Raw genomic sequence first — 26,278 nt, forward strand, 5'->3', positions numbered from 1 at the left:
CGAGAAGGCCGATCGCTCTTGTGCACCAGGGGTAAGGCCGATCTGCCAATACCCCGCCGTGAGATCGAAGGTGCTAAGGTATTTGGCGGCCCCTAAGCGATCGATCAGTTCATCTGCCCTGGGGATAGGATGGGCGTCGGTCCTGGTGACTGCATTCAGTCCCCTGTAGTCAACACAAAACCGGAGCTCCGGAGCTGTTCCAGGGGCGGCGGCTTTAGGGACCAGGACAACGGGACTGGCCCAGGGGCTGTTGGAGGGTTCGACTACCCCCAGAGCTAACATCTTGGCCACTTCTGATTGGATGCAGGCCCGAACCCGGTCGGGCACTCGAAAAGCTCGGTGTTTTACAGGCGGGCTGTCTCCGGTGTCCACGTTGTGGACACACCACCGGGTGACCCCCGGAGTGAGGGAAAACAGATCCGCAAACTGCCCCAGCAGCATCCGGCAGTCCTGTTGCTGCGCTGGGGTCAGGGTAGAGGAGAGCTGGACCCCTTCGAAGGAGCCGTCTTTCGCGGTGGTGCTGAGGAGATCTGGTAGTGGGTCGGAGTCGTCTTCAGCTCCGTCATCGGTCGCTAGCAGCAGGCTCAGTTTGGTGCGGGCAAAGTGCGGTTTGAGCCGGTTAGCGTGTAGAACCCGGAGGGGGTTCCTGGGGGACTCCATGTCCACTAAGTAGGTGACGGGGCTCTTGCGCTCCACCACCTTGAAGGGCCCCGTCCATTTGTCCTGGAGGGCACAAGGTTCGACCGGGGACATGACCCAGACCTGCTGGCCCGGCTCGAATTCGACGGACGAGGCGTTCTGGTCATACCAGCGCTTCATCTCCTCTTGACTAGCCTCCAGGTTGGCCTCGGCAAGTTCCCGGAACTTCCGAGTCTGATTGCGGAGTGTCAGGAGGTACCGGTAGACATCTGGTGGGGCATCTCGAACTGCTGTCTCCCAGCCTTCCTTGACCAGGCTGAGGGGGCCTCGGACCGGGTGTCCGTACAAGAGTTCAAAAGGACTGAACCCCAGGGACTTCTGGGGCACCTCTCGGTAGGCGAACAGGAGGCAAGGCAGCAGGACATCCCATTTGCGCCGGAGGGGTTCTTCTAGGCCCTTGATCATCCCCTTCAGTGTTCTGTTAAATCGTTCCACTAGTCCATTCCCTTGGGGATGATACGGGGTGGTGAACTTGTAGGCGACCCCACACTGTTGCCATAGGGACCGCATATGCTTCGAGATAAAGTTGGAGCCCCGATAACTCACGACTTCTCGGGGGAAGCCGACTCGGGAGAAGATGCTCATGAGGGCTCGGCCCACCACGGGGGCTGTGATGGTTCGGAGGGGGATGGCTTCGGGATAGCGGGTAGCATGGTCCACCAGGACGAGGATGAAGCGGTGCCCCTGCGAGGTGCGGGGGTCCAGGGGCCCCACAATGTCTATTCCTACTCGCTCGAAGGGGGTGGTCACCACGGGAAACGGCTGGAGCGGGGCTTTGACTTTCCCCCCACTCTTCCCGCTGGCTTGACAGGTCGTGCAGGTCCTGCAGTGGTTATGCACATCGTTGCGCATTTTTGGCCAGTAGAAATGGGTCACCTGGCGGCTGTAAGTTTTGTCCTGCCCCAGGTGCCCGGCGAGGGGCACATCATGTGCTAAGTTCAGGAGGAAGTCTCTGAATCGGAGAGGCACGACCAGGACCCGGCCGGCCCCTAGTTCAGCAATCTTTTGCTCACTGTAGAGAAGGTCGTTGTCCCAGTAGACCCAGTGGGACCCCACGGGGTCTCCAGCGGCTTGAGTAGCGGCTTGCTGTCGGATCCCCTCGAGGGAGGGGCAGGTTTTTTGTTCCTGCCGGAACTGTTCGCGGGTGGGGCCACCTTCTTGGCGCCATTGAGCGAGTTCTGGGAGGCGGTGGAGCTCGGTGAGAGCTTCTTGGTCGGGCCCTTGGGGGCCGTGTTCGGGGTCGGCGTCCTCGGGGACGACGGGCGGCGGAGGTGCGGGCCACTCTGGTTCCTCGGTCGGTGCTTCTCCCGCTGGGGCGGAGGCTCGGGCGGACATGGAGCGGGTGGTCGCACAGACCCACTCGGGAAGGCCCAGCATCCCCAGATGCTCTCTCCGCTCGACGCTGGCCCAGGGGGAACTTTCCAGGTCGTTCCCAAGGAGGCAGTCCACGGGGGCATCGTTGCGGACAGTCACTTTTAGCACGCCCGACACTCCCCCCCACTCGAAGGGGATGCGGGCCATCTGGCACAAAGTCTCTGAGTTATCTGCGGACCGGACTGGGCACAGGACGTTAGGGAGGATCTGTTCCGGGGTCACCAAATGGCAGCGGACCGCGGTCACGCTGGCTCCAGTGTCACGGAGGGCTTCGGTCCGGCGACCATTGATGGTGACCCACTGGAGGTATTTCTGGGTGTTGCCGGGGATCGGGCCTCGGGGGATCAGGTCGTGAGTACCCAGGCATGCTAAGGTCATGGCGGCGGGCTCCCACTCGGCCTGCTCGGGGTTGTCGTCGTCCTCCTCCTCACTTCTTTCCTCACCCAGGGCAGCGGCCACGATCTGGCGGGCTGGGGGACCGGTGGTGCCGGGTCGCTGGTTCATCGGGCAGAGGGGGTCGTTCGCATAATGCCCCTGTCGCTGGCATCTGTGGCACGTAACATTCGGGCGGGGTCCCGGTCTGGCTGGGGGGACCCCCCTTCGACCCAGGGATGGCGACGTGGGGGTAGGGGAGGACCCCTGGGGGGTGTCCCGTCCCCGGCTCTGGCCTGCTCCGCCGCCTCGGGGTCGGTGGTTCCCCGGGGATCCCCGGCCGTAGTCTCCCATCAGACTCCGGGGAACTCGGGTGCTCGCCCATCTATCCGCTTCGACAGCGAGTTTTCGTGGCTCAGTCAGTTTGCTGTCGAGGAGGTGTTGCCGGAGTTCAATGAAGCAGTTATTGGAAAGATGCTCCCATAGAATGAGGTCGACCAACTGCTGGTAGCTGGTGACCTGGCATCCCCGAATCCACCCCTCGAAGGCTCTGCTGTAATAGTTCACGTACTCTACCCACGTGGTACCGGGGATTTTTTTGCAGTCTCGGAATCGCTGCCGGTACATCTCGGGGGTGAGTCCGTAGCGAGTGAGGAGGGCGGTCTTCATGTGCTCGTACAAGGTCATCTCGGTATCAGGGAGCTCCAGCAGGGCGTCTCTCCCTTCGTTGATAAACTTCCCCCATAGGCCGGCGCCCCAGTCCCTGAGGGGTACTCGATGTGCGGTCATGGCGACCTCGTAGGCTTTGAACCACTGTTGGATGTCGTCGTTCTTATAGTATTCCTTGACGACATCCTTGGGTATGTGCACCTTCGTGTCCCCCGGGGGAGGTGAGGTCATCCCCCCGGAGAGGCCCGTCTCATTTGCCTTGGCTTTAAGTTCCATTTCTTTGAGGACGCGCTCGTGCTCGAGCATGAGTTTTTTCTCCTCGAGGGCTAACTTCCTTTCTGCCAGTTGGATTTCTCCTTCTTGTCTGAGTCGAGCCAGATCCAACTCGTGGAGCCGGTTCCTCTCTCGTTCTCGGGCGTCTTCGTGGGAGAGGCCCGTGTCTGGGTTTGCGGGTCTCCCTCCCGCTGGGTTCGTCTCGGCCTCCGGGCATCCGTTCGGGCCCGGGTTATCTTCACTCGGAGGTGGCGCCTCGCCGGCGTCCACCCAGGCCTGCAGGGCCGATTTAAAGTCTTCTTTGGTGCTTAAGCCCGTGGTAGCGATGCCTAGTTCTTTGCAGAATTGCTTTAGCTCCTTGTGACTGTAGTCTTCCATTTTCTCCTTCTGGAATTCTGTGCTCATGGTCGCAGTGGGTTTTCTTGGTAGTGAGTGAATTACTCTCTGTACGATCTGCGTGGGCTCGGATCCCGGCGCTTGCCACCAATGTTAGAAAGGCGACCCCGGGGGAGGCAGAAGATGTCTGACTGACCACCCCTAGGTCCACCTCTCCGTCGAGAAGTAGCCGAGCGTTATCGAGAGGCCTCCTGAATGAGGGCCCTCTCCTAGGATCGTACAGCAGAGTAATTACAACACTACAAACGGACACCACACAGGAGATCAAGTTCTCAAGCTTTTATAGGAAAGAAAGGTTGCTGGTTCTTGGTCGTATATACAGGCGGATCGAGGGATCCGTAAAGTCTCGAAAAAGGGGGGTAGGTAGCGGGACAGTCTAGCTTCCGGGAAGCAGAAGGGGTACCCTGCGCACAGCTCTCAATCCTCGAGCTGGGGGGTTCCGAAAGGTTCGAGCCGCGGCAGCGCCAGCAGGCTTGCAAGATGGTTCAGCACGGTAGGCCGCGGCAGCGCCAGCAGGCTCTCAGCAGGTTCAGCACGGTAGGCCGCGGCAGCGCCAGCAGGCTCTCAAGATGGTTCGACAAGGTAGGCCGCGGCAGCGCCAGCAGGCTCTCAAGATGGTTCAGCAAGGTAGGCCGCGGCAGCGCCAGCAGGCTCTTAGAATGGTTCAGCAAGGTGGGCCGCGGCAGCGCCAGCAGGCTCTCGTAAGGACGTCGGGTTACGGGGGAGATGAGTTCGTCTGGTGTCGGCCGCGACAGCGTCAGCAGGGCTTCCAGTCCAGGATACAACTAGCGTCCTACTCCGGGGCTGGCCCAGATATAGGACGGAGGTCCTTTGATGTCCGGACCCTCGCGCCTGGGGGCCGGAGGGGCCGGGTTGATGGTGTCCAGACACCCAGCAGGGGGGTGGAGCCAGTACCCAGGGAGGCCGGAGGGCGATCGATACCAGGCGTCCGGGGGCGGCTGGGGGCCCATCGAAACTCCTCTTCCTCCGGGATCTGTCGAGTGGCCACTCGACCACCTGGGTGGATCTTGGTGCCTCGATGTCGGGGCTTCGCTGGGGCCGGGGCCGAGGCCACGTGGTTGTGACGTGGTGGGCCCAAGATGGAGTCGGGCACGGCCTCGTGCTTAGGTCGTGATGGGCCTACGCTAGGGTCAGGCCGGTGGTGGGGGACCGGGATGGTAGCCGGACCGGTGGTGTTGGGGCGTGCAGGATCGGGCCGAAGGGGCCGCCCGAGGTCCAGTGGAGGGCAGATGTTGTCCTGGGCCCGCCATGCGGGAGGGGTAGGACCACGCCATGAGGCCGGGTCCAACACTGAACGACATCTAATGCAAATAATCAGAACTCAAAAGGCCACCATGAAACTGTAGGAATGAAAATGAAAAGAAATGCATTCTATCCGCATTCACAAGTCCTCACTGTTTGTGTTTTTTCCTATCGGAATACATTTTGTATTAATGGCGCTAATGTGCCTTTCAAGCCAAACCTTAAGACAGATTTTGTGGCAGAGCTCAAAAAGAGATAAATTGGGTAGAAAGGAAAAGATGCTTGGCTACAGAAGAACTGTCAGTAACCCATTGTCTTTCAACAACTAGTCAAGAAATATATTCAATACTTAGTAGAAACAACATTCAAGTCAATTGCACGAAATGCACGGGTCACCACCCAGCTTACTTGATATAAACAATTTGCCAAACAAAATACAATGTTCGAGAAATTGTAACATGCAGAAAGTTTGTTTCATAGATGAGGCTATATGTCTCTCTGCATTTCTGAAAATGCTATTTACAACAAAGTTTCAAGATAATCCCGGCTCACCTCCCAAAATGAAGAACAATGTATCTGATCAGGTCTCCTTGCTTCTCCATCTTGTTGTCTGTCACCATAGGCATCAGTTTATCATAATATTTGGCAAGGTAGAAATGGCCATCCTCCCACTCTGGCAGCAGGGCAGTGACATCCTGTAATGAACAAGATATTAACACAACTTATTCAAAACTGACAGCTGCCTGTCGGTAATAGCGTGATGCATAACAGACACATCACAAACTCTCTCTTTGTACCGTGTACTCACTTTATACTTTTTCATCACTGCGTTGCTCTCAAAGTTGGCTGTTTCTTCCATGAAGCGGCCAACCAGTAGCATTGCACGTCCATGGATCAGCTGACTTTTGCAGTCTGTTGGTGCTACGTTTTCTGGGAAACACAACTCAACTCCCTTCTGGAGAACAATGAGGGCTTGATGCACTTCACCCTGGAAAACAAGATAAAACCTTCACCAGTCATAATTCACAGACAATTGGTACTCATTTTGTCGTTCAGATGGTTTGGAATAGCATCAAGTATAAACTACCTCTTCATCTGTCTCAGCAGATGGATGCACAAAGACAGTCAGAGTAAGATCTAGATTTACCCTAGCACTTATTTAAGAACGAAAAACTAAACTGTAAAGCTATTTATCTAATGTTTTGCCTAATTTAAGAACAAACATACTACTACTAAGTTATTGATTTATTTTATACATTTATATGACATGAACAAAGCCCAAGTGCAGCTAATTTATTTATACAAAAAATATACATACAACAAAATGTCCTTTGGTAAACTAAAAGAGCACATAAAGAAATCTTTTAGACATGAGCTGCTAATAATGATACACTCTGAAGTGATGATCAATATGCAAGTATAATACAAATACCAATAAATAATAGCTTACTATGTTAAAAGAAAACTTTTAAATCAGTAAGAAATCCAATAAAACACAACCAGAAAAACTAAACGGAAGCTTATAAGAAACTGGGTATGTCAAAAATAGTTTTTAAAATCAGAAACTAAGAGTAAGGCTACGTTAACATATACATTTCTTATATAAAGGAATAAGATAACTTGATTGAAAAAGTAAACGTAAACGATTAAAACGGATTAGGGCACAGATTTACCATTATTAACTCCAATGGGCAATATGTTTGGAAAATACATTTAGGACACAATATTTATGTCAGCTGACCTTTTCCCAAGTATATTCTGGCACCAAACTCCAAGGATTGTGTATGTCAGAATTTCTTCTAGAGAACTATGTTGTGACATAAATATTGTGTAGTAAATATTGTTACAAATATTTCTACCAGTAGGAGTGGAGTTTCTATTTATAACCTCAATGAGTGTGATTATTTTGTAAACAATATTTCAGACAAAATATTTTTGTCAGAATAAATTATGACCACGATATTCCAGTACTATCCTGTTAAGAGAGAAGTTGGATAATACCCAATAAATCAAAATGAATTTGTGGAGAATGGAATGACAATCATATTAACATATTTTGAGGAATTTTACAGGAAATTACAATACAACATACTAGTGTAGTGATGCAGAAACCTTCTGGCTACTCTCTCTGCTCTAGCCACTGGCGAGGTACAACCCACGGTCACTATCTTACCCCAACCCAGGACAGTGGCTTTATCACAATACCGGACAAAATCAGCAATAGAAAGGCCAAAAGCAACTGGACCAGAAGTCTACTTTCCTTAGTAGTTGGGCAATAAACGGTGAGCTATCATATGACAGTCAAAATAGAAAACTAGAATCGGTCGGCGTAGCCTTCTGCTGTGTATATAAGGAGTAGTTTCTTACCTGTAACTCCAGTTCTGTAGTAGGGGTATCTCTGTTATAGTCATAATCTAGTGTATAGTCCCGCCCATGTGCGTGGACACCAGAGCAATCAAAAATAATCTCTTAAGCTGTCTTCTTTGCAGTCCTGCATAGACACTTAAGAGAGAATTAAGACAAATAATGCGGCCTAACATATACAAGGCTACAAAGGCCACCACTTCATCTAAACAGTGAAAAGGATAGCCCACCAAGTCCGGTTCAACACTTTTTACCAAGTTTTCCTCACAGGGAAAACTCCTCTTCACCAAAATCCTTGAAATGATAGAGAGGAAGGGTTGGACAGACAAGCCCCCATAGGCTGCCATTATGTGTCTTGAAAAGGGATACCGTGCCTTTAAGGAACCCTCCAGAGACCCTCAGTATCCCAGGATGCACAGCCAAAGTCCTTTTACTTTCAGTTCTTTTTGAAGGTTTATAAAGCAAGGCCTGTAGCATACATTACAGTACCATTTTCTCCAACGGGGAGGAGGGCGGGAGCTTATGACTATAACAGAGATACCCCTACTACAGAACTGGAGTTACAGGTAATAAACTTCTCCTTCTGTAGTAGGGGATCTCTGTGTATAGTCATAATCTAGTGAATAGAATGGCAAGCCCATCCCAAAAACCCAACCCGGCGGTGGAGAAAACCAGACAACACCACTACTGTGCAAACAGATTTCTCAATGAAGCCTGCCCAACCTGAGCATCTGCTCTGGCATCAGAGTCCAGACAGTAATGCTTAGCAAAGGTGTGGACCGACTTCCAAGTGGCAGCCCTGCAGATCTCTGCAATGGGAACATTACGAAGCAAAGCTGTTGTAGCTGCTTCGCCCCTGGTAGAATGAGCATTAGGCTTACCTCCTAAGGTCCTGTTAGCCTTCTGGTAACATAACTGGATACAGGACACAATCCACCTAGAGATGGACTGTTTTGAGGTGGCAAGACCAGTCCTGACCGACCCATAATTAACAAATAATTGGTCTGACCTACGAATGTCCTTGGTCTTATCCAAGTAGAATTTCAACACCCTTCTGACATCCAGGGAATGTAGAGACCTTTCCGCTGGAGTGGAAGGATTCTGGAAAAACGTAGGTAAAGTTATGGTCTGATTGACATGGAAATCAGAAATCACCTTATGAAGGAACTTAGGGTGAGTACGCATCACAACCTTAGCAGCATGAAATACAGTATAAGGTTCTTGACAACACAATGCCTGAATTTCACTCACCCTGCGGGCCGATGTAATGGCCACAAGGAAGACCGCATTCCATGACAAGTGCTGCAGAGAAGCATTATGGATGGGTTCAAAAGGCTCCTTCATCAACCTGGACAGCACCACATTCAGCTCCCATGATGGCGAAGGACGCCGGATAGGAGGAAACACTTTCTTCAATCCTTCCCAAAAAATTTTAATCACAGGGATATGGAAGAAGGACATCTGTGAAGGGCATTTCCTATATGCTGTCAACGCTGCGAGGTGAACCTTAATAGAATGAAAATTAAGGCCAGATTGAGCCAAATGCAAAAGATATGGAAGGATGACATCTTCCTTGCAGGTTGTGGGATCATAGTCCTTGGAAGTACACCAGATGCAGAACCTCTTCCACTTGTAGGCATAGGAAGTCCTCGTGGAAGGTCTCTTAGCTTCCTTAAGAATAGTCATGCAATCGTCAGGAAGATTCAAGTGCCCATATTGCACTATCTCAGGAGCCATGCCGCCAAACTCAACGATGAGAGGTTGGGGTGCACCATCTGCCCCGGATCTTCGTGAGAAGGTCCGGCCGACACGGCAGCCTCATGTGGGGTAGGAGAGACCGGTGAAGCAGGTCCGTGAACCACCACTGTCGGGGCCACTCTGGAGCAATGAGGATCATCCGTGCTCTGGATTGAGACAGCTTGATGAGTACCGCCGGAATCAGGGGAATGGGTGGAAAAGCGTACAGAAAGCTGTTCGACCAGCTGATACATAACGCGTTCCCCAGAGTCCCCGGTTGGTAATACCTGGAGGCGAAGTCTCTGCATTTTCTGTTTTTGGCGGTGGCGAACAGGTCTACGTCCGGAGTGCCCCACCTGTCGAAGATGTCTCCTAGCACTTCCGTCATTTAGAACCCACTTGTGGTTTTCTTGCACCAGCCTGCTGAGAGCGTCCGCCTGAGCACTCTGCACACCCGGCAGATGGGTAGCCGTTATCGTCAGTCCTCTGGCTAGCAGCCAGTGCCAGATCGCCTGCGCCTCCTGTGACAGTGTGCGCGATCTCGATCCTCCCTGCTTGTTGAGGTAATACATTGTGGTCGTATTGTTCGTCTGCACAAGCAAGGAGTTGGTCTGGAAGGACGGATGAAAGGCCTTCAGTGCCAAGTGGACAGTTCTGAGCTCCAGGAAATTGATGAGATACGTGGATTCCGCCGGGGACCACGTTCCCTGGATCTGTAGATGGTCTGAATGCGCTCCCCAGCCGTGGAGAGAATCATCCGTGACGACAGTCTGAAAGGGAATGTCCTTGTGGAATGGAACCCCCTTGAGGAGATTCTCTGCGGAGCACCACCAGCTCAGGGACTGTTGAGCGTGGAGGGACAGCTTGATCGTGTCGTCCCAGCTCCCCCACATCTGGTCCCATTGATCCTCCAGACATTCCTGCAACGGCCTCATGTATAGGCGTGCGTGTGGCGTGAGGAAGATGCAAGAGTCCATCGACCCCAGTAGAGAAGACACCGTCCTCGCTGTTGTAGATGGAACAGCTATGAGAGCCTGAGCCTTCCGAAGGATCGATAAGCGTCTCTCCTCCGAAGGAGACACGCTTGCTGAAAGAGTATCGATGGAGGCTCCCAAGTACTGTAGACTTGGACATGTTTATGTGCAACCCCAGCTGGTTCAACAGAACGGCCGTCCTGTTGAAGTGCAGTTGCGCTTCCTGGAAGGTGGAGGCTTTGATCAACCAGTCGTCCAGGTACGGGTAGACAAACACCTTGTTCTTTCGCAGGTGCGCTGCCACCACTGCCATGCATTTTGAAAACGTCCTGGGTGCAGACTTCAGTCCAAACGGTAGTACAGTGTACTGATAGTGATTGGTGCCGACTAGAAAGCGCAGGAACTTCCGGTGTTTCCGTGCAATGGGCACATGGAAGTACGCATCTTGCAGATCTATTGCACAAAGTCAGTCTCCCCTTTGCAGCCGAGGATAAATCTGGTGCGAAGACAGCATGCAAAACTTTTCCCTGCGAATCCATTTGTTTGCTTGTCGCAAATCCAGAATGGGCCTGCACTCGTTCTTGTCCTTCTTGCGTACCAGAAAGAACCGTGAGTAAAGACCCTTTCCCCTTTGAGACAGAGGGACGTCTTCTATCGCCCTTTTTCTTAACAGGGTATCGGCCTCTACTTGGAGCTCGCGCAGTTGGAACTGCGAGTAAACCGGTGGAATCGCTGGAGGCGGGCTGACGAAACGAAGACTGTATCCATTGCAAACAATATTCAGCACCCACATGTCCCGAGTAATTTTTCTCCACTCTGCCAAGTAATGTAAGCTTCCCCCCACCGGAGCGGGTAACGGACAAGGAGGAAGTAACCCCTCAGGGCCTAGACCCGGCCGGGCCTTTGGGTGACGAGGAGGACTGTTGGCCGCCTCTGCCCCTCTAGCGCTTCTGGAATGGTCGCCGCTGGTACTGCTGCTGCTGTTGGTGCAGCTGGCCAGCTTGGCGACCTTGCCCTCTTCCCTGGGCACCAAAACGTCTCTGGAAGGGGCGGAAGGTCTTCTGCTCTTTTGGCTTCTCTAACCCGACGGCCGTCAGGGTTTCTGCTTCCGCCTTCATGCGGGCCATCTCCTCATCCGCATGCTTACCAAAGAGCGTAGACCCAGAGAAGGGCAAGTTGGCGACTCTCTGCTGCGCCTCCGGTTTCAGCGATGTCAGGCGCAACCAGGCATGGCATCTTAGATTAATCCCGTGGCAGTATCCATGAGCCGCCAAAAGAGAGGAATCTGCAGCCGAGCTGATAACCTGATTGGATACCATCATGCCCTCATTGATGATTTCCTGGAAATCCTCCCTCCTGTCCCTAGGAAGGTGCTCCAGAAACTGCTGCAGGGACTCCCACAAAGACCGGTCATACCGACCCAAAGGAGCCGCTGCACTAGTGGCTTTCATGGAAGTAGCAGCCGTACTGCAGACTTTTTGTCCCGCTGAGTCCATCTGACGGCTTTCCTTATCCGGAGGCACCGTAGAAGACGGGGCAGTAGCGTGCTGCTTCCTGGCCACTGTGACGATCACCGAATCCGGCACCGGGCGAGATCGAAGGAACGCCGGATCTGAGTCAGGGGGCCTGTACTTTTTCTGCAGCCGGGAAGGAGCGGATTTTGTTGACGCAGGAGTCAGGAAGAGCTCCATAGCCAGTTCCTCCAGCCCTAGCACCAAGGGCAATAAGGGTCGAGACAACTGCCGCTTGTGTAAGGTCTCGAAAATCACCGATGTAGAAGGTGTGGGTACCGTTCGAGTAATCCCCAGCTTCGCTGCCCCTCTTAATAACACCTCCTGAAACGATACGATGCCATACACCGGTGACACTCTCGTATGGGGGGAATCCGATAAGTTGGGCGAATATCCCCGGGCACTGGAAGAGTCCGTATGACTGGACCTTGACCTGTCCCTCCGGTGACTATGCCGGGACCGTGTCGAAGATCGACAGTCACTCCTTGATCGGTACCTCCGTCTGGACCGTGACCTAGACCTCCTAGGCCTCGGGCGATCCACTGGCCGTACAGGAGGCGGAAGCAGTGGAGGCAGAACCCGAATCCTAGGCTGTGGAGGCCCCGTAGGCAGCGACGGGAAGAGCGGCAGAGATAGAGACCGTGGAGGAGGCCTCGGTGGAGGAGGAGGAGGAAGATGAGGAGGAGGATTCTCCTTAGGTAATGGAGGAGGCGTCGGCGTCCTGGGCCTAGAAGGCGAATAGGTCTGAGAATATTCAGAGTCCGAAGACCTAACCACTCTCCTCTTCTTCTTCTGCGCAGGCCTTGACGAGGATGTTCTCGAGGCCGACCTCTTTTCAGACGAGCGCCGGCGCCGCCGCGACCGGGGGCTCGTGGATGCAGAAGAAAGGCTGACCACTGAGGCAGAGGACACCGTCCTGGCCCTTGATTGCCTCCTCGACGTCGATTTCTCCTTCCTCGACGTCGACCCCTTCCTCGACGTCGAACGTCTCGACGCCGATACGTCCCTCGACGTCGACTCTCTTCTCCTTGACGTCGAACGTCGAGTCGACCTCGGCGGCGAACGGCGGTGTCGCCTCAACGGCGAGCACCGGTGCCTCATGGACCCATACCGACGTCAATGGTGTCTTGACGCCAATGAAGCCCTCGACGTCGACCTCGTCCGAGGTCTCGACGTCAGTCCCCTCGATGTCGAATGGCGACGTCGCTTCAACCCAGTGCCCTGGGTCGACGGGGAGCAGATGGTGGTCATCCCTCTCGACGCCGAGGCTATTGACGTCGACGGAGATCTGTGCCGTTTCCAGGCCTTTTCTTGACTGGGGAGCCCCCCAGAGGACGAAGCACGGGCAGAGGACGAGGACCTCCATGCCCAGACCCACCTGGTTCCTGATGTCTCCTTAGCTCCAGGCCTTGGAGACGGATTTTCTCCTTGTCCCTCAGGGTCCTCCTGGAGAAGGATTGACAAATCTCACAATCTTCAGGGACAGGAGAGGATGGGAGACAGAGGAGACACACTCTGTGAGCATCCGATTTAGCCTTCTCCCTGGCACACTCAGGGCACTTGTCGAACAAAGCTGGCAGATTCGACAGAAGAGTGGGCAAAACTGGCCAGAAAACCCAGCAAAAGGAAGAAGAAGCAGTCAGACGTCGAGTGAAACACTCAAAACACTTTAAAAGTGCCAAAAAATTGGATCCGGAAAAAAGAACTGAAAGTAAAAGGACTTCGGCTGTGCATCCTGGGATACCGAGGGTCTCTGGAGAGTTCCTTAAAGGCACGGTATCCCTTTTCAAGACACATAATGGCAGCCTATGGGGCTTGTCTGTCCAACCCTTCCTCTATATCATTTCAAGGATTTTGGTGAAGGGGAGTTTTCCCTGTGAGGAAAACTTGGTAAAAAGTGTTAAACCGGGCATGGTGGGCTATCCTTTTCACTGTTTAGATGAAGTGGTGGCCTTTGTAGCCTTGTATATGTTAGGCTGCATTATTTGTCTTAATTCTCTCTTAAGTGTCTAGGCAGGACTGCAAAGAAGACAGCTTAAGAGATTATTTTTGATTACTGCGGGGTCCATGGGCAGGACTATTCACTAGATTATGACTATACACAGAGATCCCCTACTACAGAACATTGATTAACTCAAGAATCTGCAGCATACTAGAAAGTATTGAGATTGTCACACTGACTAAAACATATGCTGTTTGCCTTTCTCTCAGGAAGGTTCAGGACATGATCCAATCATTAACTTAATGAAGAAATTGGAACACCACCCTTGGAAGACTGACAGCATTCCCCATTAAACAATCTGTTAATGTGTGGTCTGCAGCTCAAGAAGAACATGCACAATAATTAAAGCAGAAACACTTCATAATGGAGGAATGCGTTATTTAATCTTTAACAATGATACCGATGGATCTCTACTCAGAACAGAGTTAACTGAAGTGCTATTATATGGTTGCTATTATTAGATCTGAAAAAGTAATAAATAATTTAAAAAACATGTAATTTAATCTTTGTTCGCCATATAGAACGTCTGTCAAAGTACGATTAACTGCGTATGAAGAATTAGCAGAACAATTGAAGCACTCTGTTGCAGAAAAACATGATAATAGAAGAAGAATGTGTCATTTCATCATTCTTCAAAGCACAGAACTCTGCTGCTGTATAAGGACATGAGCCGTGGGATGACCTACAAATAAATAACTAGTCTCGTCCAGTCTAAAAAAACAGATTACTGTAACCCTCTTGCTTTGACTGCATTCTCCTGGGTTGTATATCAGTACATCACTCCCAAAAAAGAACAGAGCTTAGTATCTCACAATAGGTAAGTGTAGCATTATTGTTAGTTTTACATGGACTACCACTATATTGTCATTTTTTCAAATCCACTGCACTTTATTTATGCATTCTAATTTTGTGTTTCGCCCCTCATAAGTGTGTTTTTAAGAATGCAATTATGTTTCCGAATTAGAAACGAAAAATCACATAACCTTTTCGGTGCGTCCAACGTCACAGTAGGCGTGTGCCGTCCGATCTGCGCACGTGTCGGATTCTTGCCGCACCGTGGCAGATGTCCGCCACGGCGAATCGGTTAAATAAGAAAAATATTGTTAGCTCTGCAATCCATAGCTCGCACAACAGCCATGTTTATGACCTCACCCATGATGTGACAGATGCAATTACACATATTGTGAACAATCTTATAGATGAGATTACACATCACATTAACCCCTCAACACTATGAAAAGATGATTATGAATGTATTTTTAATTAGTATAATGAGTGTGTTTTGATTTAATTACGTTTTGTATTTATGTGTTGTTACTTACTGCGAGGTCAAAAGCATTGAATTTTGTGTGCGAGTTACTTTAACTGTGGCTTTTTTGTGAATTTCTAAAAAAATGTTAACATGTGTAAATGTGTTATAACCAAAAATAACCAGAATTTAAAGTTAACCTTTGCTTTATTAGTGAATCTTTGTTTTTTTATTTATTATATGACATGCAACACTTCCCTGTGCCCAACCTCTCAAATCATATATACATATCATTTGTACACAGAGTATGAGGAGGAGTTACACTGTCACCAATGACTAGTCTATGATGACGGGTGGCATTGCATTATGGGATTCAGACTATTGTTTAATATGATGATGCATTTACAGCAACTGATTCGAGGCAGCGGGTAGCATCCATTCTTGGTGCATGTTTATGGGTGAGAGGTAATTGGAGTATGACCCCTATTGCGAGACGTACATATCATCTATCAGGAGTGCAGATGTACAGCTATATGTGTGCTAAACCGCAACGGTATTCCCTAGTTCATCACATGTATTTTTACCCCCAGCCCGACTATGACTTTAATAGCGGCCCTGTGAAAAGATGTAAATTCCCGTGTGGACACTAATTTATTTGAACATTTTGCACTTGCACTATTTATGGAATATTTCATTATATCAGCCTGTCTTTTATCGTTTTTTCATTACAGAATACAATCTTTTTTGACCAGGGAGAATTTTATGAACAATAATTTTCCACTAAGGTGGATTCGTTCAGATTGTGGAATTAATTCAACTCACAGCAGGATGTAGTTTAAGATCATTTAAAGATAGTCTTTGTTTTAAATGTATTTCTCCTGATCTATGCAGTATGTTGTTCAGTTTCATGGTATGCTGTAATAGGCTGATAGGGTATGTGGGTAATTGACGTCACTATATTAGTTGTTAATGGTCCTAGCGTGTCATGTGATCAAGGTCGTGGTAACACGGCCGAAACGCGTCATGCTGTTCTTCACGTAATAAAGAGCAAGTTATGAACTTACAGCATGGAGTGGTCTGTACCTGATTATCCAAAGAATATATATATATATATATATATATATATATAACTCGCAGACTACCTTGCTTTCATTTCTATTTCTGGTAAATATACCCATTTTTGCCCAAGTATTTGTTTTTACATCATATTTCCAAGATCTGAGAATCCTCCACCCAAAACTTTTAATTATGGTACAGAGTGAGTGGGGGCAAGTTATCTTCAAGAATTGCTACCAAAGGCTTGATTAGGAGTATGGAAGAAAGGGTCCCGTCATCAATACGGCATTAGATTCCCCAATTGCCGAGTCGGCGATCCGCCTACTGTATTACAATGTTGCCAGGTTGCTGAATGAAAGACCGCTGGAGTCCTGCAGACACCACTAGCAATTTGCAGACCACCTCGATGGCGGCAGGGGGAAAAGCAGCTGTCAAAGAGCGGTACAGACAAGTTCACATGGTGCTTTTCCATTGAGCAAACAGTGAAGGGGAGACCGCCTGCTTAGAGTTGGCAGAATCGAAAGGAATGGGGTGCAAACTGACCTATTTTCTTCTTTTACCTGCAGTCCTCTACGTGAATTCCTCCCTCCAGGTGCCCCCTTCACATCTGCAACTTGAATCCTAAATAAACCAAGCCTGTAGGCGCTGAAAGCCAGGTAAGTCTGTTTCACACTTTTCACCCATTGACTGGACTGGGCACATATGGTCTGGAATCCAGCAATGGGAAAGCACTCACACAAGGTATTTTCTCACATGTATCATGCAAATGTGTAATTTTTACACTTGTTTAGTCACAATGTACACACCTGCATCGACACATGAAAAATTATTCACAGCCATCAGAAATACAGCTGCTGGGCCAGTGGTGACATCGTAATATGGCGGAAGAGAGACCGCCGACTCGACAGTGTACTTGGGACAGCCACCGTGGTGGGATGGCGGGAAGACCGCCAAACTCGTTATCTGTTATCAATGCATAGTGAAAAGACATTACGAGCTAGTGTTTTACAAAACAAGTTCCTAAATGCATAAATAATCTCCGCTTATCCTGCTTGCCACGTTGTGTGATCCAGAAAATTACCTCATCTCCCATGTACTAAATTTAGAGACCTTAACACCATTAATATTGTATAATGTCTGTGGAACTCATCACATGCCAAAGCTTTCTAAGTTTCAGATAAATGCCTGTGCAAGTGAATATAAATACTTTGGTTTGATAGCGCATACAAGTGGAGCACTAATTTGGAGGCTCAAGCAGCAAAAGCCTTCTCGTCAGTCTGTGGTTTAAAAAAATGTAATAAAGAATATGGCGATATGTCACACAGACCTATGTTAAATGCATTTGAAGCTATGATCCCCCCGCAAGTTTTATATGGTGCAGAAGTGCTCTATGTGAGTGGTAAAAGGGGGTGGGATCGCGAAAAAGGAAAGATTTTAAAAATGCTGCTATCTTTACCAAATTGTACCATGATCCAAGCAATCAGAATGGAGGTAGGGCTAATAGCATGGAATGTAAAGACCCAAATGTCCCTACTAATATTTTGGAAATGCCAGGAGTCAGGTGGCGTACACAAGGTGTCAATATGGTGCAGAGAGGAAATCCAAACCAGCAACCTTGGTTGGGCACGGGATGTAAGGAAAACCCTCCAGACCGTGGCGGCGCACCTAAAATTTAGCCTTTTACAGCCATCCCTGGACGTAGTGTTTACAAAAAGACTGCTTAGGGATCAAGGGCTCCTATACTCTCGATCACAAGACTATGATTATCTGAGGGGAAAAAAATCAGTTAATTGGGTAAGGAGCGCATAGGAAAAGGAGGCTCGGTTCCCATACTTGGATTTTTTGCCCAATAAATGGTTAAGACACGAAATCCTAAGGGTTCGTGTGGGAATTAATCCTTGGAAGACAGAAGGAAAAATAAAAGCAGCCTTGATCCAACCAGATGGTATTTGTAAATGTGGCTTAGGAGTAAGAAATGCTATCTTAGATATATTGCGTGATTGCACATTGATTTTAGTAGTACGGAAAGTGTTTTTATGTCCAATATTTTTAAAATATAAGGTGATTTCACGTGCTCAAGCCTCTTGTCTCCTTATGGATATGACATTTTTTAGATATTACAATTGCCGTGGGGAAGTTCTTGAAAGCAACAAGGGAATTTGTAATGGAGAAAATAAAGGAGGGGTGTTGATTTGAAATCTTTTAGCGTTCCACCAACAATGAGAATTTTATAGATTATATTTTTGTAAACTGTGTTTTAAATTAAATGTGGTCTAATTATGTTATCACTATGAGGATCCAAACTTGTATGTATGGTTTATAGACTATGGTCTAAATAAACATTGTTTTATTTCTCTCTCTCTCTCTGTGCAGAGAATACCTCTCAAGGTGGGAGGCCAACAGGATCCAGGTGCTGAAAGGGAAATTTTGTGGTGCAATATACACAAAAGTAAGGACCTATAGCATAGCACACAATCAGTTGTGAATTGAATGGTTGTGGAATCTTGACTCTTTACTAAATGGAGGGTTGGCTTGGAATTGTTAATAAATCAACATAGTCTTGTCCAACAGCATCACCTGCCTTTACCCCATCATTCACCTTGATTGAATGTCACTTGATTTTGAACTGGAGGACTGATACTCAATCGAAGTATTTGACTTGTCTTTTTCTGTCTGAAATGTAGGATTTTCATGTGACCTGAAAACGTATAATGAACTTTAACTATGGAGTGCATTGCTTACCTTAGACCACAACCACTTTGCCCTTTCCACATAAAGTTCCGCCAGTCTAGATTCCCCCGCATTTAAGAGAGCATTGTATGCTGTTTGGTGATGTCCTGCTTTCCGAGCCACCCTGGCACTCTGCAACCAGCATTCTCCAACCAATTCCACGTAATCTGGCCTATAATGAGGTTTTTAAAAATAAGAATTATTAGATTATGAAGCTGAGAGTAATTACAACGCTCTATCCAAGAAACATTCTTTCACTCCTTAGAACCCTTAAGGCCTTATTACAAGTTTTGCAGTCCTCCTGCGGCGCGGTCACTGCACAATCCGCAGGCACACTGCAGAGCTGTGTTGCATCCGCCTGCTGGATTACGAGTGTAATCCATGGCGGGTAGGACGTGCTGCAGCGGTTTCATGCAGAGGTCCTGTGGCAGTCCAACCGCCACACTCCTAATACTGCAGGAGGGCCCACAGTGTGGCGGTGGAATTCCGTATTCATAATAAGGTCCTGAGTTTACCATTTACAAGTGGGCTGTAAATGTATGGAGTGAAAACAAAGACAATTTGGTTAACAGTTTTTTGTTTAGTTTACACAACTGCATACCTCTTTGGTAAAGAATACTAAAGGTGACCTATCATTATCACACATCTCTCAGTAATTACTGGTGATGTCATCAGTAGTCTTTTGCCATCAGAGATGTGGTAAACAATGTGGAAACACAGTTTCTGACGATTATTTGTTGTTTTTTTGGCCGAGATCTCAATACAATAAAAAAAGGTCTGGGGCAAATTGCACTAATAGGCTAGCCTTGTCTTCCATATTTATCAGTCACAATTTCAGAATCAAAACCATAATTTTTCATCGAACCACTAAAAATAAATATGAATGCTTTATCCTAAGGGCGTTCAGCAGCATGCCAGTCTTATGTATATGGTCATAACATTGTTCACGTACAGAATACCCAAACCTGATATCGCCTAATGTGGGCCACAGGCACAACCCTTTGTAACATCCAAAATCCATTTTACACTACAGATATGTGACTCATGAATAACAGGTTATCAAATCATATTCCCCAGAGATTGTCGATAAAATCAATGATGATATTACGGGAACAACTCAATATTTAAATGAATGGGTGTTCCTGAACTAAAAGGATGAATTCATTCATATGGTTTAATTTTTCTGAAAATGGTTTCCTCACACAATGATGAAAAACAATAGTAGGAATAATGGAATGAAAGAAACCTATAAATCATCTCTAAGAAACATTGTTTAAGAGACTACACATTAAAAACAAGCATCAACTGTAAAATTGCATCCAAATGGCTAAACCTCATAATTTATTCAAAGGCAACTTTGCTGGTGTTTCTTGTGAAGTTCTGAGGCATCACATAAATGGCACGTTAAAAGGGATTGAATTTAAAGAAACCACTATGTTCTTTATCTCAGATCAATTTTTGGCTATTATAATTATTTTAACTTCCAACTGCTTTTCTACTTAATGTTTATGCACCAGTTGGAATTGGTAAGTTTCACACAATGTCATTTTATGTCATCAAAGCATCCTTACATAAACTAATTGTTCTTTATTTAGACAAGCTCTTTCATGGACTATGCCAGTAAAGCCTCTACTGATCTAACATTGGATATGTCAAGAAGGGGAGGTTGTAGAAGTAATAGGGAGGGTCTCCAGAAGTCGTTCTTCCCATTTAATATCCCAAACTGCTAAAAGGTTAAATAAAATATTTGCCACAAAGACAGATGCCATTGTCTTATATGTGCCGTTTTCATGTAATATAAATCTGTCTCATGGGAAATTACTCAAAAGTAAATTCTTGTAAAAAGAATATTTATATGACAGCTGGGTCAGTGGTTGTGATTCTGTATCTGAACTCAAAATCAGATTGGCTGTGAAGTGCTGATCACATGATCCATTAGCAGACCCCTTTCTGAATGTTGTTTTTGCTAAGGACTTAGGATGGGAAGGGAAGGGGCTTGGTCTGAGTCCCCCATCCAATGTCAAGGGAGGGCTAGGTTGTTCTCCGGAAGGGTGGAAAATGTCCCTTCTCCTCCAGACAAAAAGCAAATTTCAAATTCATAGCGTTCCGATTAAACTTTCTGCTAGGCTTAGGATGAAAAGGCATAACATACACACCCAAAATCTAACAGTCCATGCACTGTACCAGCAGGCACAACCTTACACCATGCCCTGCCCCACTACTACTATGTACTGGTACATATTTTTTCAAAGTGACAATTTCACCAGCTATGCTTCCTCATGCAAAGTTGACTGCAGATTGGAAAAGGGGCCAAAGCTTGTTTGGGAGAGCTGGGATGGTGCTCAAAAAGGGAGAGTCATAGGAATTAAAAAGTCACACTTTTCCGAAGTCATTTGTTTTGGGACATCAGAGAAGTCACTAGCCGAAAGTCATGTTCTGCAGGTACAGAGGCCATAGGTGCTTTGTACCCATGCACAAACCTCACATCTGCAAGGGGCGGCATGTGGGTACCAAGGGCACAGATTCTAGGCATGGCCAAAGGGCGTGCTCTGTTTCTATTGCACACATGGTATGGAAGAAGGCCACGACCTGTTGGTACTACAAACATGGGCACTGGACTAAGAACATGGATCTCTGTCAGTAATCATGCCCATAGTACCTGTGAGGCATTGCCTAATGACAGGCCATTTGGATACACAGCAGAAGGCATGGCATTCTGTCCAAAGGGCCTGGCCACTCCAGAAAGTTTGAGGAATGGGATACTGGGCACTGGGAATGGTCAAATCTCATGCACAATACTTATGTGGGTACAGGACAAATCCTGTATCGACAATCTACAGTTTTTTCATATTCCCTGAAAAATATCAGTTGAAGAGGTGTTGTAATTTGGAACCAAAATTCATATTTTTTACACAACCATAACACTTCTAATGTAATGATGATCGCCTCGAACATGCCATTATCAGTAAGATGCTAGTGAGACCACTTTTGACATCATTGATGAAACACTAATGTGATAAAATAAAAGTTTTTTCACAAATGGTTGCATTTGCTAAGCATATGCCTGATCTTTCTGGGCATATGATGCTACTTTAAGGGAATATGAGAACCTGTTTTGAGGGGAAAAAAAGAGATTGTTTGGAATATGGTGCCACTTTTACGAATAGGATGACAGTATTTACGCTTTTAAAGCCATGATACATCAAAGACACTGCAGTGGTGTATCAAGGCAAAGGGACAAGATGTTCAGAATGGTACACATCTTCACCACCATCATGCCCTCTACAAAAAGATGGTGGCTATTGGATTTGCCTATTCATTTTCCATACTAGATTTTCCTTCACATTTTCTTCAATGCAGATAAATGCATCATTCATTTTGTATTGGAAAACACTGCCCATCAGGAATGGCAAACAGTCCAGATTAGAGGAATGCATCAACAGGATGCCACTTCACTTCCCTTAGCTTACTGAAAGCACCTTTCTCGCTCAGTCCCTTTGTGTGCCCAACGAACATGCACTACTAAATCAATAAATAACATAAAATACATTTGTAGAACATTACTGTGACCTCGAAAGACAATTGGAGATTGATCAAAAAGCAGACCAATGGAGGAAAGGCTTTTGAAGAGAGATGGAGAAATGCAAAAGGCTGAGCATTAAGAAATTTACAGAATGCTTGCTCATTTTTGACAGTATCAAAGGGATGTAAGCTCCAAATATTTGGTACGTCAGACAACAGAAGGCTCTGCTTCCGTACCTTGCCTCAGGCTAATTTATGAGCGGACTATTTGATGATGGAAGGATGCAGGAAGGTTTCTAGAGAGGCTGTACCTTTTGAAACACAACTAATGATTTAGCCTGCTTTTGAGAAGGCCTTGTGACCACTACAAATGAATTGCAAAATGGTTTGTTCCTAAACAGCACCATCATTGCAAATTTGGTATAGTGATCAGAGATATGGTCTCTACAAGAGGTTTTCGAATAATCTGGCAGTCACGCTCTGTATGGTTTGGACATTAGACAAAATATTTGGAGAGAGCTACATAAACCAAGTTGCCATCCTCAAGGCGGGATTAACTAATTCCTGGGGTAATAATTTTCATTAATTCAGTAGGTAAACAAGGAAGATTTCCCTTTTATGGTCTTCAGGCACAAACAAATAGGGGGCTGTCGACTCTGTGATCTAAGGTTGGAATGAAAGGTTCGTATCAAGTATAATACCTAGGTTCCTAGAGGCTTAGCAGGGACTGAGTCTAAGCCTATAAAACTGGCAGACCCAATGTCCAACCAGATATTTTGGGGTCTCCTAAAATGAGGCCTCTCTTTTCTCTGTATTAAGCTTAAGTGTACTGGAGTTCATTCACTAGACTACGATCACAAGATAGCCTTAAAACATCTTCTGAGTAGAAAAGGAGCACTCGTTAAGCCTAATAATAAATTAGATGTCTTAGACTTAACTGATGGATAACAAGCAACGTAATCAATTTTGCCAAAATGGGGATAAAACTCTTAACATGAGAAGGTCCCAAGAAGGAAGCCAGTGGTAGGTCACAAGTAAGAGTTGTAAAGTTAGAACAAAAGGGAGAAAGTTTGACAGCCCATCATTGATCTTCAAACAAGCGGTGTCCTAGTGTAGGTCACTGCCCATCGCCACATTTGCAGCATTATGAATAGGAGACAATGCTTAATGCAACAGAAAGATTGAGGAGGGAAATGGCAGCTAATCCTCTGGTGTGGAGAGTCGTGTGTAGGTCATCAAGGGCTGCCACACGCACTTACTTCATCCCATGAGTGGGACTGAAGCAGAATTGTGTGGTGTACAGATGATTTTGCTGTTCAAAGAAGGCAAAACATTCCAGCTTGATGGCTCATTAGATTACCTTAGTAAGGAAGGGCAATGTTGCAAATTAATGGATATAATGACATGATTATCTCTATAAGTCATACACTGTATTGTTGTTTTATATGTATAAATGTTCAACAAACGTGCTTTCAAAATTGTAAAAAAAAAAAAAGGCATGAGGAAGATGGGAAAGTTATTGGAAAATATACCCCGGTCTGCATTAGGCTTCATAAAGAGGGGAATGACCACAGCCAGTTTCCACGAGAGAGACAGTAGGCCACTAACAAGCAAGACTGCTGACCTCATTGAGGACTGGTACGATGGTATCAGTGGCAAGTTTAATAGTTTCATTCGACAATGATTGAGGCGGAGGAAGGTCCTAATCTAATGGAGAACTGCAAGGGGGTAAAATCTGTAGAAAGTGGAAAAGAAGGACTAAAACATGAGCTGGGAAAAAGGAGAGTCACAAAGAGCAAAGGGGTCAATCATATCTAAAGAAGACTGGGCAAAGCAGTCGGATCTTTTCAGTATTCACAAAGAAGTTATCTGGTGGCTCTAATAAAGTCTCAAATGTTGCAATAGAAGATATGCTACAGGCAGAGATGGTTAGTTCATTTACAACTCAGAATACCTCCTTAGCAGAGTTAAAGGAGTTAAAGGAGTTAAGGGTCTGATTCTGGTACTGCTGAAAGCATCCAGTGCCGTTCTAATTACTGCCTTATAGAGAAAGTAAAGCATCCTTCATTTTGATGGCTATGGTCTTGGCAGGATTCTATCTTGGCCATTTTACAGGTTTTCTCTATGCCGACAAGATCATCATTATATCAAGGAGCGTTTGCAGGAGTGTGTTTCAATGTGAACTTGTTAAAGATGTAAATTTAGTCAACTGAAGTTGTATACCAGGAATTTAGAACAGCTTTTTTACACTCCAAGACATCATTTCATTTACAATTTGCAAATGTAATGAAAAACATATTCCCAATACAAAACCTTATCTAAAGACCTAAGTCTATGAAACAAGAGAGCACATAGTGCACATGAAACAAAACACACAGAAAGACAAGTAAGGCGAATACAAAATACTGCCACACACATTCGGAAGAAGTTTAAGTGGGCAGAGATGGAAGCAGCGAGGGCAAAGGATGAACAGGAAAGTTAGGAGGCACACACTTACAATGCACAGAAACAGGTTCAATAGCAGAAATGGAGAAACCAAGACCCAGATACAATATTGGGAGGAAACAAAGGAGCAGGATCGGTCTGAAATGTAGCTATTCATGGACAAATACAAAAGAAATGACACTGAGAGGATAGGTACAGTGAAACGGTACAAATGTCAACCACAAACTTGGACAGATTGTTTAGAAAAGAGAAGTTTTGATAGGTGCAATTTAAGGTAAACAACTATCGGATATTCACTTCCATAACAAAACACAAACATTTTGATTAAACAATATAATATACAATAATATAATATAATAATATCTCACCTTTTGTTGAGGCTAATTAACGCCCTTCGAAGTGCCAGAATGGGCTCCTTCGCTCTGTAAGAGTTCTGTGTCATTTCTAAACGGGCCAGCCAGTTTAGGGCGTCTTTACTGTTGTCAGCCAGTGGCTGCTGAAGCAAGGGTCGGATGCTGTGCTCCAGTTCACACAGCATATGCAACCTAAAAAGAAAAACACACATTTCTGAAGACAAAACCAAAGGCAACTTATTATAAATTACTTGAACGAGTAAAACATGTTTTTACCGAGCAAAGCCACAAGGTTGATTGCTTCACTGTGGTGGAATCTACAGCATGACCATTCACGTGAAGCAAGGAGCATGCAAGTAGTCTGTATAGAAAGGCGTACACTGAAAAAGAAGTGGCTAGGAGACTACAATAACATTTGTCTTTGGGGTTGGGTTTATAATGATGGTGCATGAACATTTCATGTGGGTTCTATTTGTGAGAGTTTAAAGGGGTTATGCAATCAACATAAAATAAAAGCAGTTTTTTTAATCCAGTCCTACATCACAAAAAATGACCAACAATAAGCATTCTAGAATAATGCTTTATTTAATGATATTTGCATGGGCTTTAAATGTTTTGTGTCATCATTCACTGGATAGCCCTTGTAAAGATGGCTCTAGAATGGCAAAGAATTTATGGCTGATAATTTGGGTTTGGGACCCAGCTGTTAGAGTAGGTGTTGGCTTGAGTTATTTTGTTGCATGAAGATACATTCTTACCTACTCGACTCCACATGCAAGGAGGAGTTCATGCCTCTGGTGATATCTCTGCAGAACTTTGACCCAAGCTGGATCTAGTGTTAGCAGTTGATGGTCTAGGGAGGCATTGCACTGGACGCATTAATCGACCAGAATTGCAACAAGCACTGCGTACAAGGAAGTTAATGTTTCTTGGACTATTCGGGTGGGCAAAAATAATTTTCTTCGTTTCTTACAAAGGCCATTATCAGGAAAGAAACTAAGAAAATGATTTTTACCCACCTGAACAAGAAATAGGAGGACACGTACAATAGAAAGGCCGAGTAGTGCATAGTGACAACTGTGAGAGGGACACAGGAGGAAATGAACATGTGCATTATGCCAGCCAAACGAGCAAGCATCCAGCATATCTTGAGAAAGAGTGAAAAGGTCTCAGCTTAATTTTCGAACATAAAGAACATACAATTTCATAACATTTACCCTTGTTTGAGAATGAATTATGAGTAAGGATAAAGTATTTAAACACCAACCTTGACATACAAGCAACTGCAA

The 26,278-nt window shown here is 46.6% G+C and overlaps 1 protein-coding gene across 2 annotated transcripts in view; it reads right to left on the reverse strand.

Annotated features, from left to right (window-relative positions):
* ATR (ATR checkpoint kinase) overlaps positions 1-26,278 on the reverse strand; it is a 340,021-nt gene that overhangs the window by 86,928 nt on the left and 226,815 nt on the right. For both annotated transcript variants that reach the window (XM_078666419.1, XM_078666418.1), the window contains exons 33-36: positions 25,005-25,181; positions 18,682-18,841; positions 5,855-6,034; positions 5,599-5,741 (exon numbers count right to left, since the gene is read on the reverse strand). In XM_078666419.1, coding sequence (XP_078522545.1) covers positions 5,599-5,741; positions 5,855-6,034; positions 18,682-18,841; positions 25,005-25,181 — 660 coding nt within the window. The remainder of the gene's footprint in view (positions 1-5,598; positions 5,742-5,854; positions 6,035-18,681; positions 18,842-25,004; positions 25,182-26,278) is intronic.

This window comes from Lissotriton helveticus, chromosome 11 (assembly GCF_964261635.1).
Source record: "Lissotriton helveticus chromosome 11, aLisHel1.1, whole genome shotgun sequence".
Taxonomy (NCBI): domain Eukaryota; kingdom Metazoa; phylum Chordata; class Amphibia; order Caudata; family Salamandridae; genus Lissotriton; species Lissotriton helveticus.